Source organism: Chiloscyllium plagiosum, unplaced genomic scaffold, assembly GCF_037043375.1.
Source record: "Chiloscyllium plagiosum isolate Xiang-an unplaced genomic scaffold, Cpla_swu_hap1 HiC_scaffold_2, whole genome shotgun sequence".
NCBI lineage: Eukaryota > Metazoa > Chordata > Chondrichthyes > Orectolobiformes > Hemiscylliidae > Chiloscyllium > Chiloscyllium plagiosum.
The window spans coordinates 100,187,828-100,201,232 of NW_028270140.1; the positions used below are offsets into that span (position 1 = coordinate 100,187,828).

A 13,405-nucleotide genomic window follows, 5' to 3' on the forward strand; every position below is an offset into this window, starting at 1 on the left:
TCTGAGTAGGATTGGAAGAAGGATTAATTACATCAGTAATAATTAGGTACAAACATACTCCTGACTACAGAAGTAAGAACTGAATGACTGTAATATCATGTGAGAGCAGCCTTACATTTCAGAGCAAAGCTGTTTTAGATAGCTTCATGTTGCTGCTACAAAAACACTAAGAGAAAAGGAGAATGTTATCCTCAATCTGCAATGTTAGATGGCTGAATAGGGATCTGCAACCACCAGTTTGGGAACATATTTAACTCTTCATACAAGAACATTACTTAATGATAGGAATGGAAAGAACAATATATGGATCCTCAGATGTTGTAAGAACTGTTCTATTCACAGTAACACTAAATGTACAAGAAAAGCTGATCTCTGTAGACATTATCGAACACTTCAACTCCCCATTATTAGCCTGAACAAGTTATCAGGCTTCTGTGATTCAGTTTGTGGCACTCTCTGTCTTCAATTTGCTATATTTCAATTAAAATTAAACATCTTTGCCTATATTCCACTACAGGACTGAAAAGATGCTTCACTGTTGGTGATAATGTCTTTTGAATGGGATATTATACCTCTTGGTTAGGAGTAAAAAAATTCAATGGTACTACTTTAAAGTAGTATAGGGGAGTTTTCCCAAAATCCCGGCCAACAGAGAAAGTATATTCCTGTCAGGGTGAAAGGGAAGGCTGGTAGGTATAGGGAATGCTGGATGACTAAAGAAATTGAGGGTTTGGTTAAGAAAAAGAAGGAAGCATATGTCAGGTATAGACAGGATAGATCGAGTGAATCCTTAGAAGAGTATAAAGAAAGTAGGAGTATACTTAAGGGGGAAATCAGGAGGGCAAAAGGGGGACATGAGATAGCTTTGGCAAATAGAATTAAGGAGAATCCAAAGGGTTTTTATAAATATATTAAGGACAAAAGGGTAACTAAGGAGAGAATAGGGCCCTTCAAAGATCAGCAAGGCGGCCTTTGTGTGGGGCCACAAAAAATGGGGGAGATACTAAATAAATATTTTGCATCAGTATTTACTGTGGAAATGGATATGGAAGATATAGACTGTAGGGAAATAGATGGTGACATCTTGCAAAATGTCCATATTACAGAGGAGGAAGTGCTGGATGTCTTGAAACGGTTAAAGGTGGATTAATCCCCAGGACCTGATCAGGTGTACCCTCGAACTCTGTGGGAAGCTAGAGAAATGACTGCTGGGCCTCTTGCTGAGATATTTGTATCATCGATAGTCACAGGTGAGGTGCTGGAAGACTGGAGGTTGGCAAACGTGTTGCCACTATTTAAAAAGGGCAGTAAAGATAAGCCAGGGAACTATAGACCGGTGAGCCTGACGTCGGTGGTGGGCAAGTTGTTGGAAGGAATCCTGAGGGACAGGATGTACATGTATTTGGAAAGGCGAGGACTGATTCGGGATAGTCAACATGGCTGTGTGCGTGGGAAATCATGTCTCACAAACTTGATTGAGTTTTTTGAAGAAGTAACAAAGAAGATTGACGAGGGCAGAGCAGTAGATGTGATCTATATGGACTTCAGTAAGGCGTTCGACAAGGTTCCCCATGGGTGACTGATTAGCAAGGTTAGATCTCATGGAGTACAAGGAGAACTGAGCTACAGGGAGAGGCTGAACAGGCTGGGGCTGTTTTCCCTGGAGCGTCGGAGGCTGAGGGGTGACCTTATAGAGGTTTAAAAAATTATGAGGGGCATGGTTAGGATAAATAGACAAAGTCTTTTCCCTGGGGTCGGGGAGTCCAGAACTAGAGGGCATAGGTTTAGGGTGAGAGGGGAAAGATATAAAAGAGACCTAAGGGGCAACGTTTTCATGCAGAGGGTGGTACGTGTATGGAATGAGCTGTCAGAGGATGTGGAGGAGGCTGGTACAATTGCAACATTTAAGAGGCATTTGGATGGGTATATGAATAGGAAGGGTTTGGAGGGATATGGGCCGGGTGCTGGCAGGTGGGACTAGATTGGGTTGGGATATCTGGTTGGCATGGACGGGTTGGCCTGAAGGGTCTGCTTCCATGCTGTATATCTCTATGACTCTATGTTTATTTCTCAAGCAATATCAATAAAAAGCCAATAATCTGATCACTATCACATTGCTAAATGTGAGAGTGCATTGTTGCCAAATTGTCTGCCACATTTCCTACATCATGACAATGAGGGCAGTTTCTTTATATGGAGTTCCCTAGGCATATTTTCCCAGGCTATTATGGTTTCAGACAGGATACAGCAAATTGTCACCCTCCTGGGAGAAGTGAGATAAATGGGATTCCCTTCTTTCTTCAACCACCACCTCGCAAGTTTAATTTTAAAATAATCAATTTCTTGTCAATGCTTTTCTCTAAGATCAAATTAATTTTTTAACAAAAGCAGATGTTGCTCAAATAGCTCAGCAGGTTTGATAGCATCTGTGGACTGATATCAGAGTTAACATTTTGGATTGAGTGACCCTTCCTCAGAACATTGATTCAAAATACAAAATTATTTTTTTAAGCCATGATTTAAAAGGAGCCAATTTAAACAGGCTTTCTTTATTAAATGAAAGAATAAGCTTAATACTAAATGGAAGACATACACAAATTATAAACGATAGGCAGGTTCTAATTACATATAAAAGTTAAATCACATCCAAATCATTTATATAAATGACGAAAATTAGAGGGCCCAGCACCGATCCTTGTGGCACTCCACTGGTTACAGGCCTCCAGTCTGAAAAACAACCCTCCACAACCACTCTCTGTCTTCTACCTTCAAGTCAGCTCTGTGTCCAAATGGTCAGTTCTCCCTCTATTTCATGAGATTGAGGTGCTGCATTTTGGAAAAGCAAATCAGAGCAGGACTTATACACTTAATGGTAAGGTCCTGGGGAGTGTTGCTGAACAAAGAGATCTTGGAGGGCAGGTTCATAGTTCCTTGAAAGTGGAGTCTCAGGAAGATAGGATAGTGAAGAAGGTGTTAGGTATGCTTTCCTTTATTGGTCAGAACATTGAGTATAGGAGTTGGGAGGCCATGTTACAGCTGAACAGGACATTGTATAGGCCACTTTTGGAATATTGTTTGCAATTCTGGTTGCCTTCTTTTAGGAAGGATGTTGTGAAACTTGAAAGGGTTCAGAAAAGATTGACAAGGATGTTGCTAGGGATGGAAGATTTGAGTAATCGGGAGAGGTTGAACAGGCTGGGGCTGTTTTCCCTGGAGCGTTGGAGGCTGAGGGGTGACTTTCTAAAGGTTTATAAAATAATGAGGGTTGTGGTTAGGGTAAATAGACAAGGCCTTTTCCCTGGGGTGGGGGAGTCCAGAACTAGAGGGCATAGATTTAGGTGAGAGGGGAAAGATATAAAAGGAACCTAAGGGGCAAATGTTTCACACAGAGGGTGGTGCATGTATAGAATGAGCTGCCAAAGGAAGTGGTGGAGGCTGGTACAATTACAACATTTAAAAGGCATCTGGATGGGTATATGAATAGGAAGGGTTTAGTGGGATATGGGCCAAGTGCTGGCAAATGAGACTAGATTAGGTTGGGATATCTCGTCCCAGGATTGTAAACAGTAAACAGTGTAGAGTAAACAGTGGCATGTTGTGGCTGTTATGTTGGGTGATACCAGCAGTACAGGTTTGTAAGAGAACAGTTGATTTTGGGAAACTTGCCTTTCTAGATCAGCTGAAAAGCTCTTGTTCTGTGTCCTTTCAAATGCTTTCTGGTTTGAACAAAGAAAGAGAGGAGAATTCCATTCTTTTTACTTGCTGCACAAAGATAACCAGGATCCCCATAGTATACACCCTTATCCACTAGCACACGCAGACCAGACTTTTAACAGCTGTCTTGTGTATTCTTGAAAGGGAAAAACACATAAATGTCCACAATTTGGGGCATAATCCATAGAACAGGGCTTTTTGCTTAGAATTGTAAAGATTCATAACTCTGAGTGAATCTCCTCACCTTTGTCCTAAATGATTGGTGACTTATCCTGAGATTCTGCCCTTTGTACTAGATTCCTCAACTACGGAAACAACCTCTTTGTGTCAAGCTTCTTTAGAATCTTATACATTTCAGAGGCATTTTATACATTTATTCTTCTAAATTCTAGGAAACATGGGCCCAATTGCTAAGCCTTTCATCATTGGCAGCTCTCCCATGCCAGGAACCAATCTGCTGAACCTGTCCTGTGGTGCCTTAAATCCGAGTACAACCTTCCTTACATATGGAGGCCAAAACAGTATTCCAGATATGGTCACAGCAAAGTCCTATACAAATGTATTTAGCAAAACATCTGATTCACTTTTTCACAATTCTAGTTTGAGAATCATTACTTTTGGCAAGCAATGATCAACCAGGTCCATTGAAAATACAAATAACATCCTTATTTATTTTTATATTAAAATCTGTCAAAGACTTTAAATGCTCCCCAGAGAATATGGAGATCAGGTTATTGAATATTTTTAAGGTTGCGTTGGATAGATTCTTGATTGACAAGGGAGACAAAGTGTGTGGGGACAGTGGAGTCATGATCTTAACAAATGCAGAGCAAATTTGAGGGGCTGCATATTCTACTCCTATTCTTAATCCAAAGGTTTGTACGTTTCACCAGAATGCTTCATTTTTAATACAGACACTCAATAATTAGCAGGACAGAAAATTTGCATCTTCAACTTTTGAAGTTAAAGTTCCATTTACTCATGCTTTACCTCAATGAAAATAAAAGAATGTTATGAATTTCTGCAGCATAAGGTACACATCCCATTACATTATTTGTTTGCACACATCGCAGATTTGAAGTCAGGGACATTTTCTGGTTCCTGTCTCTTTTTGACATAATTTGTCAGATAATTTACTAGATTAAAATAGCTGCAGCCAAAATGCAATCTTATTGTGTAAGGCAGGAGCTAAGGTCCCTTTTAACTTGTACACAAACATGACCGGAAAGTTAAACACTTCATTATTTCAGTTTACATATAATTTTGCATAAATATTCTTTGTAACACGTTTTGGTGTTACCTAGAGAGTACTCTGATTGCTGTGCTGAAAAGAAACTAGTATCACCAGTTATTGGTGAAGAGCCATGGAACCTTTGCTTGTATACCACGGAGAAGTGGCTTCAGAAGACTTTGACGGGCCACATGAGTCACTTCATCCCAAGCATTGCTATTTTCACAGACATTAAAAGTGGGGTTTGCTGGATCCAAAACAAAAGGTCTGGAATTGAAAACAAACACTTATATCATTTACATTAATTTAATAATTTCAAATTACAGGCTCTAAAATCCTTAGTGTAGCAAACTTGGCACATAGGAACTCAGCCCCTCAAGTTTGCTCCAACATTCTAGATCACCATGTACTTCAACGCCATTTCCCCTGATATCCCCACTTTCCCTGATGTCATTAGTGTCTAAAAATGTATCAGTCCCTGTATCGAATATTCTCAATGACTGAGCTTTGACACTCTTCTGGACTAGAGAATTCCAAAGACTTATGACTCCTGAGTGAAAAAAACTTCCTCCTTATCTCAGTTCTAAATAGCTTGTACTTTATCCTGAGAGTGTGTCCCCTAATTTGTAATGCACAACTAGTGGAAGTACCTTTTTAAGTTGACGTTATCCCTCCCTTTAACAACTGTAAATTTCAATAAGAACTCAAGGAGACAGGTCTTACCTCTCCAGTTAGAAAAGTTAGACAATTCCAGTAATTAGTTTGGTGAACGTCTGCTGTACTCCCTCTTTAGAACAGATAGCTTCCTTAGGTAAGGGGATTAAAAAAACACACTATACTCCAGGTGCCCAAGGTTCTATACAATTGAAGCATGGCATCTTTACTCTGTTAGTCAAGTCTTCTTCAGATAAAGGTCAACATACCATTTGCCTTCTTAATTGCTTGCTGCACCTGTGTGTGGCTTTTAGTGGCTTATGAACAACGACACCCATGCCCATTAGGCATCAACATTCACTACTTTCTCACTACTTAAGATATACTCTTGTACCTCTGTTCCTTCTATCAAATTTCAAACTTATCCACATATATTCCATTTGCCATGTTCTTGGCTATTCACTCAGCCTATCCAAATCTGCATGATGCATCTTTGTATAATCTTCACAACAGAATTGCTCATCTACTTTGGTGTTGTCCACAATTTGGAAATATTGCATTTGGTAGTTGCATCCAGATTATTGTTGTAAATAATGAATGTCCGGGTTACAAGTGTTAGTTGCAGCCAGCTAACTTGAAAATAACCCCTAGAAGAAGGATATTGTGAAACTTGAAAGGTTTCAGAAAATATTTAAGGTGATGTTGCCAGGCTTGGAGAGTTTGAGCTATAGGGAGAGGCTGAATAGGCTGGGGCTGTTTTCCCTGGAGCATCGGAGGCTGAGGGGTGACCTTATAGAGGTTTATACAATCATGAGGGGCATGGATAGGATAAATAGACGAGGTCTTTTCCCAGGGTTGGGGGAGTCCAGAACTAGAGGGCATAGGTTTAGGGTGAGAGGGGAAAGATATAAAAGGGACCATTGGAGCAACCTTTTCTTGCAAACGGTGGTGCGTGTATGGAATGAACTACCAGAGGAGGTAGTGGAGTTGGTACAATTACAACATTTAAGAGACATCTGGATGGGTACATGAATAGGAAGGGTTTTGAGTGATATGAGCCAAGTGCTGGCAAAGTTGACTAGATTATTGTGGTTCTGTTCGCCGAGCTGGGAATTTGTGTTGCAGACGTTTCGTCCCCTGTCTAGGTGACATCCTCAGTGCTTGGGAGCCTCCTGTGAAGCGCTTCTGTGATCTTTCCTCCAGCATTTGTAGTGGTTTGAATCTGCCGCTTCCGGTTGTCAGTTCCAGCTGTCCGTTGCAGTGGCCGGTATATTGGGTCCAGATTGATGTGCTTATTGATTGAATCTATGGATGAGTGCCATGCCTCTAGGAATTCCCTGGCTGTTCTCTGTTTGGCTTCTCCTATAACAGTAGTGTTGTCCCAGTTGAATTCATGTTGCTTGTCATCTGCGTGTGTGGCTACTAAGGATAGCTTGTTGTGTCGTTTTGTGGCTAGTTGGTGTTCATGGGTGTGGATCGTTAGCTGTCTTCCTGTTTGTCCTGTGTAGTGTTTTGTGCAGTCGTTGCATGGGATTTTGTACACTACATTGATTTTGCTCATGCTGGGTATCGGACCCTTCGTTCTAGTGAGTTGTTGTCTGAGAGTGGCTATTGGTTTGTGTGCTGTTATGAGTCCTAGTGGTCGCAGTAGTCTGGCTGTCAGTTCGGAAATGCTCTTTGATGTATGGTAACGTGGCTGGTCCTTTGGGGTGTGGCATGTCCTCGTTCCACTGTCTTTCCCTTAGGCATCTGTTGATGAAATTGCGGGGGTATCCGTTTTTGGCAAATACATTGTATAGGTGTTCTTCTTCCTCTTTTTGCAGTTCTGGTGTACTGCAGTATGTTGTGCCCCTTTTGAACAGTGTCTTGATGCAACTTCTTTTGTGTGTGTTGTGTGGTTGCTTTCGTAGTTCAGGACTTGGTCTGAGTGGCTTTCCTGTGTACCTTTGTGGTGAATTCTCTGTTTGGTGTTCTCTGTACCATCACGCCTAGGAATGGGAGTTGGTTGTCCTTTTCTTCCTCTCTAGTGAATCAGATTCCTGTGAATGTGGCATTGATGATCCAGTGTGTGTTCTCTATTTCTGTGTTTTTAATTATTACAAAGGTGTCGTCAACATATCTGACCCAGAGTTTGGGTTGAATTTGCGGTAAGATTGTTTGTTCTAACCTTTGCATTACCGCTTCTGCTATAAGTCCAGAGATGGGTGAGCCCATACATCAAGAGCATTTCTGAACTGACAGCCAGACTACTGCGACCACTAGGACTCATAACAGCACACAAACCAACAGCCACTCTCAGACAACTCACCAGAATGAAGGACCCGATACCCAGCGTGAGCAAAACCAATGTAGTGTACAAAATCCCATGCAAGGTCTGTACAAAACACTACACAGGACAAACAGGAAGACAGCTAACGATCCGCATCCATGAACACCATCTAGCCACGAAACGACACAACCAGCTATCCTTAATAGCCACACACGCAGATGACAAACAACATGAATTCAGCTGGGACAACACTACTACTATAGGACAAGCCAAACAGAGAACAGCCAGGGGATTCCTAGAGGCATGGCACTCATCGACAGATTCAATCAATAAGCACATCAATCTGGACCCAATACAATAGACAGCTGGAACTGACAACCGGAAGTGACAGATTCAACCACTACAAATGCCGGAGGAAAGATCACAGAAGTGCTTCACAGGAGGCTCCCGAGGACTGAGGATGTCACCTAGACAGGGGATGAAACATCTGCAACACAAATTCCCAGCTCGGCGAACAGAACCACAACAACGAGCACCCGAGCTACAAATCTTCTCACAAACTTTGGGACTAGATTAATTTAGGATATCTGGTCGACAAGGATGAATTGGGCCAAAGGGTCTGTTTCCATGCTGTACATCTCTATAACTCTATTTATTCTTGCTCCCTGTTTCATTCTGAACCAACTCTCAATCCTTTCCAGCAAATTAGCCCCTATTCCATGCACTCTTATTTTTCTTACTAATTTACTGTGTTGGACCTTATTGAAAACTTTCTGAAATCGAAATGCGCCATATGTACAGGTTGTTCTTATTCCACATTAGTAAAATGTTTTAAAATTGTAAGTTTATCAATAAAGACGTCCTTTCGTGAATCCATGTTGATGTTGCCCAATTAGATTATTATTTTATAAGTGCCCAATTACTACATACTATATAATAAATTCTAAATTTTTCTCTACTACTGATGTCAAGCCAACAGATCTGGAGTTCTCCATTTTACCTTATATTTTCCCAATCCACCACAGCCAACTTATCTTTCCAATCTTCACAGTTTCCTTTGTTTAATTTCAAGCCCTCAGTTTCAGATTTAAGTACATCCTTTTCAAAAAACATCCAATGCAAAATTCCACCATATTATGGTCACTCTTCCCAAAAAGGTATTGAAGAAATACAGCATTGATGAGCCCTTTCTCCTTGCATAAAACTAGATTTAAAGTAGTCTACTCCCAAGTTCGTTCCTCAACAAACTAACTTCTCCATACTGTGGGAATTCATCCTCCACAATGTTGTTGCTCATCACACTTACACAGTTAATATATAGCTTGAAGCAAAGCACCATTACCGTATTACGAAGATACAAATTAGAAGCAGAGTTGAAATGGCTATTTTGTGGCATGTTAGTGTCCCTAGCCCTGGACCGGGAAGCCCAGGTTCAGGTCCCACCTGTCCAGTGGTGTGTAATAAGATCTCTGAACTGTAAAAAGATCTTGATTAGAAAAATAGGTCAAACAAAAAAATTAGGAGCAGAGTTCACCATTCAGCCTCTTGAACTTGCTGTGATATTCAATAAGATCACAATGGCTGAAAGTTTATTTTCTCTTACACCCTTGATGACCCTGATTCTCTGCCTAACAAGAATCTACCCACCTCTGTCTTAAAAATATTAAATGAGCCTGCATCTACTGCTTTCCAAGGCAGAGTGTTCCAAATTTGCACAACCCTCTGAGAGAAAAAAACATTCTCCTCATCATGTTAAAACAGTGTCCCTGTGTTCTGGATTCTCCCATAACAGAAAACCTCCACACAGTCAAGGCCATTAAGAATCTTATGGATGTCAATTAAGTTACCCCTTGCTATTCTAAATTTCAGGAGCAGAAGTAAGCCACTCAGCCCATCTACTCTGCCATTCAATTAGCCGATAATCCTAAGGCCACTTCCTGCCTTTTCCCTAAAACATTTGATTCCCTTACTGATTAACAATCTATTTATCTCAGCCTTGAATCTATACAATGACTCAATATCAATAGCCTTCTGTGGTGAAGAATTTGCACAGGTTTTTGAGAGAAGTAAGTTCTCCTCACCTCTGTCTTAAATGTGCAACCAGTTATTCTGAGGTTATACCCTCTGATCCTAGACTCTCTCACAAGAAGAAACAACCTTTCTGTATCAATCCTTTCAAGTCCCTTTATATGTTTCAACAAGGTCACATCCCATTCTTCTATATTCCGATGAGTACAAGCCCCATCTTCTCAATCTCTCCTCATATGAAAGTTTCTCTATACCCATTATCAGCCTGGTGAACCTTCTTTGGACTGCCTCCAATGTCAATATATACTTCCTTAGTTAAGGAGCCCAAAACCATTTGCAGTATTCCAGCTGTGGCCTGGCTAGTGCCTTGCATAATTTTAGCAAAACGTCCTTACTTTTTATTCAGTTATGTTTGAATAAAGGCCAACATTTTGTTTGTCTTCCCTGTTACCTGCTGAACCTGGATTCTGAACTTGTGATTCATGGACAAGAACACCCAACTTTGTAGTTTTCTGCAGTCTTTCTCCTCTTTAATAATATGCAGGTCATTCTAATCTTCCTGCCAAAATGCACAACCTCATATTTCCCCACATTATTTCTGGTCTTGGTGGCCCAGTGTCATATCAAGCAATGTTTACAGCTTTACGGCCTTGTGAATAGATTTGTTATACAGTCTTTGCAAAATGATAGCAGAACTATAAAACAAGAGTCTAAATTCAGACCAGTGTAATTCATACTTTGATTTTATTATTATATTCCTACTTATTTACCTGCTTTGTTTCTGAAGTGCTTTCTTCACAATATGGAAGTTTTTATCATAGTGATCATACCAGATGATGAAAATATCAGTGCAATTTACCAGGTACTTAAGCACTGCTCTGAGGCCCTGGATAAGACTGAAAAATATGGGTTTTCCTGCCAGCTGCCAGACATGGATGGTGATAAGTTCCATGGTATAGGAAGAAGGAAGCCTTCGGAATCTATAAAAGATTATATTGGTAAAGTAGCCATTACTGAATCATTGTCAAGTTGAGAAAGTCTTTACTGTATGGTCAAAAACTACATCAGTATTTTATGATCATTAATATGAAATTCAGATTGATTACAGGAATATAATCCAGAGAAACATCTTGTAACTAGCAATACATGCGAAGGCAGCTTCAAACAAAGCTACTGACAACATCTTTTCCCATTCTATTTTCTTAATCCTCTCCACAAAGTACAGCACTGCTGACAACTCCATTCTACTTCAGACTTTCTGATGTACAGTTTACTTCGATCTAGGGGAGAAGGAGTTGTCCTCAACTTGTTCCACTCCTATGTGTTCCAAAACAGACCTGGCATGTCTTTGGTAATGGCTTGTGCTCTCAACCTTGCACAGTAAGTTCCAAAATATTCCAAGTTTCCTTTCTTAGGATATGCCTTTTCTTCATTTATATGCTGCCATTGTTAACATTAACCTCAAATATGGGGCTAGTTTTGAAATGCAACCTGATGACATCCAGCACTACTTCTCCACCATTGCCTCTGGTCCCACAATAGCTAGTGTTATTTGACAACATGTGTTGATCATCAGAATTTTCTTCACCTCATTATTTGGAAAACAGAAGTCGTGTTATTCAGCAGCAGTCAAAACTTACATAGTCTTTTATTCCTGACTTCAGATTCTTAAATAATCTCTCATTCAAATTGAATCAAACAACACCCAGTCTTAGATTAATGCTTGCAATGACTTCAAAACTATATCAACTATCTATTGTCAAGAAAGTTCCATAACATTTACCACCTTCACTCCAATTCACCTCTCCATGGCTTAGAAGTTCATTAAGTGAACTTTAACTTCAAATTAGACTTCTAAGTGAATTCCTGAGCTCTTTCCTACAGAAATACCATTTGACCAAGATTCTATTGCCCCTATATTGTCCTGCAGTAATCTTGTTCACCCATTAACAATAATCACCGGTCTCCATATAAAAATCATTCTTATTCTCAGTTACCAAACCTTCAATGATTTTATCTCTTACTTCCAACAGCTCCTCATTAAAATCCACATCAACATTTAACTGAAAATGGGTTGAGTAAATAGAACTTTGCATATTTTATATCTTCCAGGTATTTTCAATGTTAAATGGAATACATTTGCATTTGCAAGAGCACTAATCATCTTCAATAGATGTGATAATGAAATCCTATTTCTTTCTACTTAATTACCTCAAAGATTTTATTCAATTAAGTGATTGAAATGATGCATTAAATAATTTTAAGCAACTAAGTTAATATCCCAGATTGTAAATGATCAGTTCACGTTTAATATTTCTGATAGAAGTCATCCACAGCATAGGGCTGCCCCCCTCCCCAATAGAGAGAGAGAGAGAGAGAAAATTGGTAGTGGTTTAATGTTAGAGTCAAAACACTTCTAATCTAGGAGAAGTAAAACAGTAATATTTAAACTTCAAATGTATTCACACAATCTTAACCATAATGTTATTATGGAAATGCTTAATTTCTTCATGTCAAATTGCTTTCACTGAAATTTGCCTACATTATAACAATACATAAGCTTCAAAAATGTTTTGAAAACTGTTTTGAAGAATGTTTCATTCTTCAAGTTTCATTCTTCATGTTTTGAATCCACCCAGGATCACAGGTATCTCCGTGGTGTACAACACCTCACAGACAGCTGCTCTTACCACATGCTGAGATCAACACTCTGCGTTATGCATCGCTGTATGCAACTCTCCATCTCTCACTCCAACAGAACCACCCCACACTGGGTCAGAGCTACCCTCCTCCCCCCAAATTTACTTCATCCTCCTGCTCATTCGAGGTGCTAACAAACAACTTTTTCTTTTTGTTTCAGGCAATAAGGAAAACAGGAAACAACAACTTAAAGATATTCAAAGTTCTCTGGAACCTTCTTCCCACTCCCTTCCATCTGGCTCCATCCTCTCTTCCAACCCCACCTCCTGTCATGTATTTACTATCCTTTCTGCCCTTCTGCTCTCTGATGTTGAACATTCTGTACTCAGCAAAGGTTTCAGTTTTATCCCTCTGCATCCCCACCTTTAATGAATTCCAGGCACAACATGACGTTGAACTCTTCTTCAGCCTCCTTCGTCTCCATGTCCATTTTTTTGGACAAGAGTACTCTCCCCATCCTACAGACCCCTTCGCCTATCTCTAACACTCTACATCCACCTGGACCCCCTTCCTAAGGTCTTTTACCTGCATTCGACCTGTTCATTGAGAATTGTCGACGTGACATTGGTCGTTTTAATTTCCCTGCCCTCCCTTATACATTCAAACCCATCTCCCTCTAAACTGACAGCACTCCATGCTTTCAGATCCAACCCTGACTTTAATGGAGCCTGCTAAGAAGGGTAGAGCTGTTGTCATTTGGCGGACTGACTTCTATACTGCAGAGTCGAGAGTGCGGTGCTGGAAAAGCACAGCAGGTCAGGCAGCATCCGAGTCGACGTTTTGGGTAAAAGCCTTTCATCAGGAATGAG

At 40.2% G+C, this 13,405-nt stretch overlaps 1 protein-coding gene across 2 annotated transcripts in view; it reads right to left on the reverse strand.

The window, feature by feature from the left end:
- Window positions 1-2,528: 2,528 nt before the first annotated feature.
- Window positions 2,529-13,405, reverse strand: part of LOC122559790 (2'-5'-oligoadenylate synthase 1-like) — a 51,821-nt gene continuing 40,944 nt past the window's right edge. For both annotated transcript variants that reach the window (XM_043709829.2, XM_087998998.1), the window contains exons 8-9: window positions 10,667-10,876; window positions 2,529-5,212 (exon numbers count right to left, since the gene is read on the reverse strand). In XM_043709829.2, coding sequence (XP_043565764.2) covers window positions 5,056-5,212; window positions 10,667-10,876 — 367 coding nt within the window. In that variant the 3' untranslated portion in view covers window positions 2,529-5,055. The remainder of the gene's footprint in view (window positions 5,213-10,666; window positions 10,877-13,405) is intronic.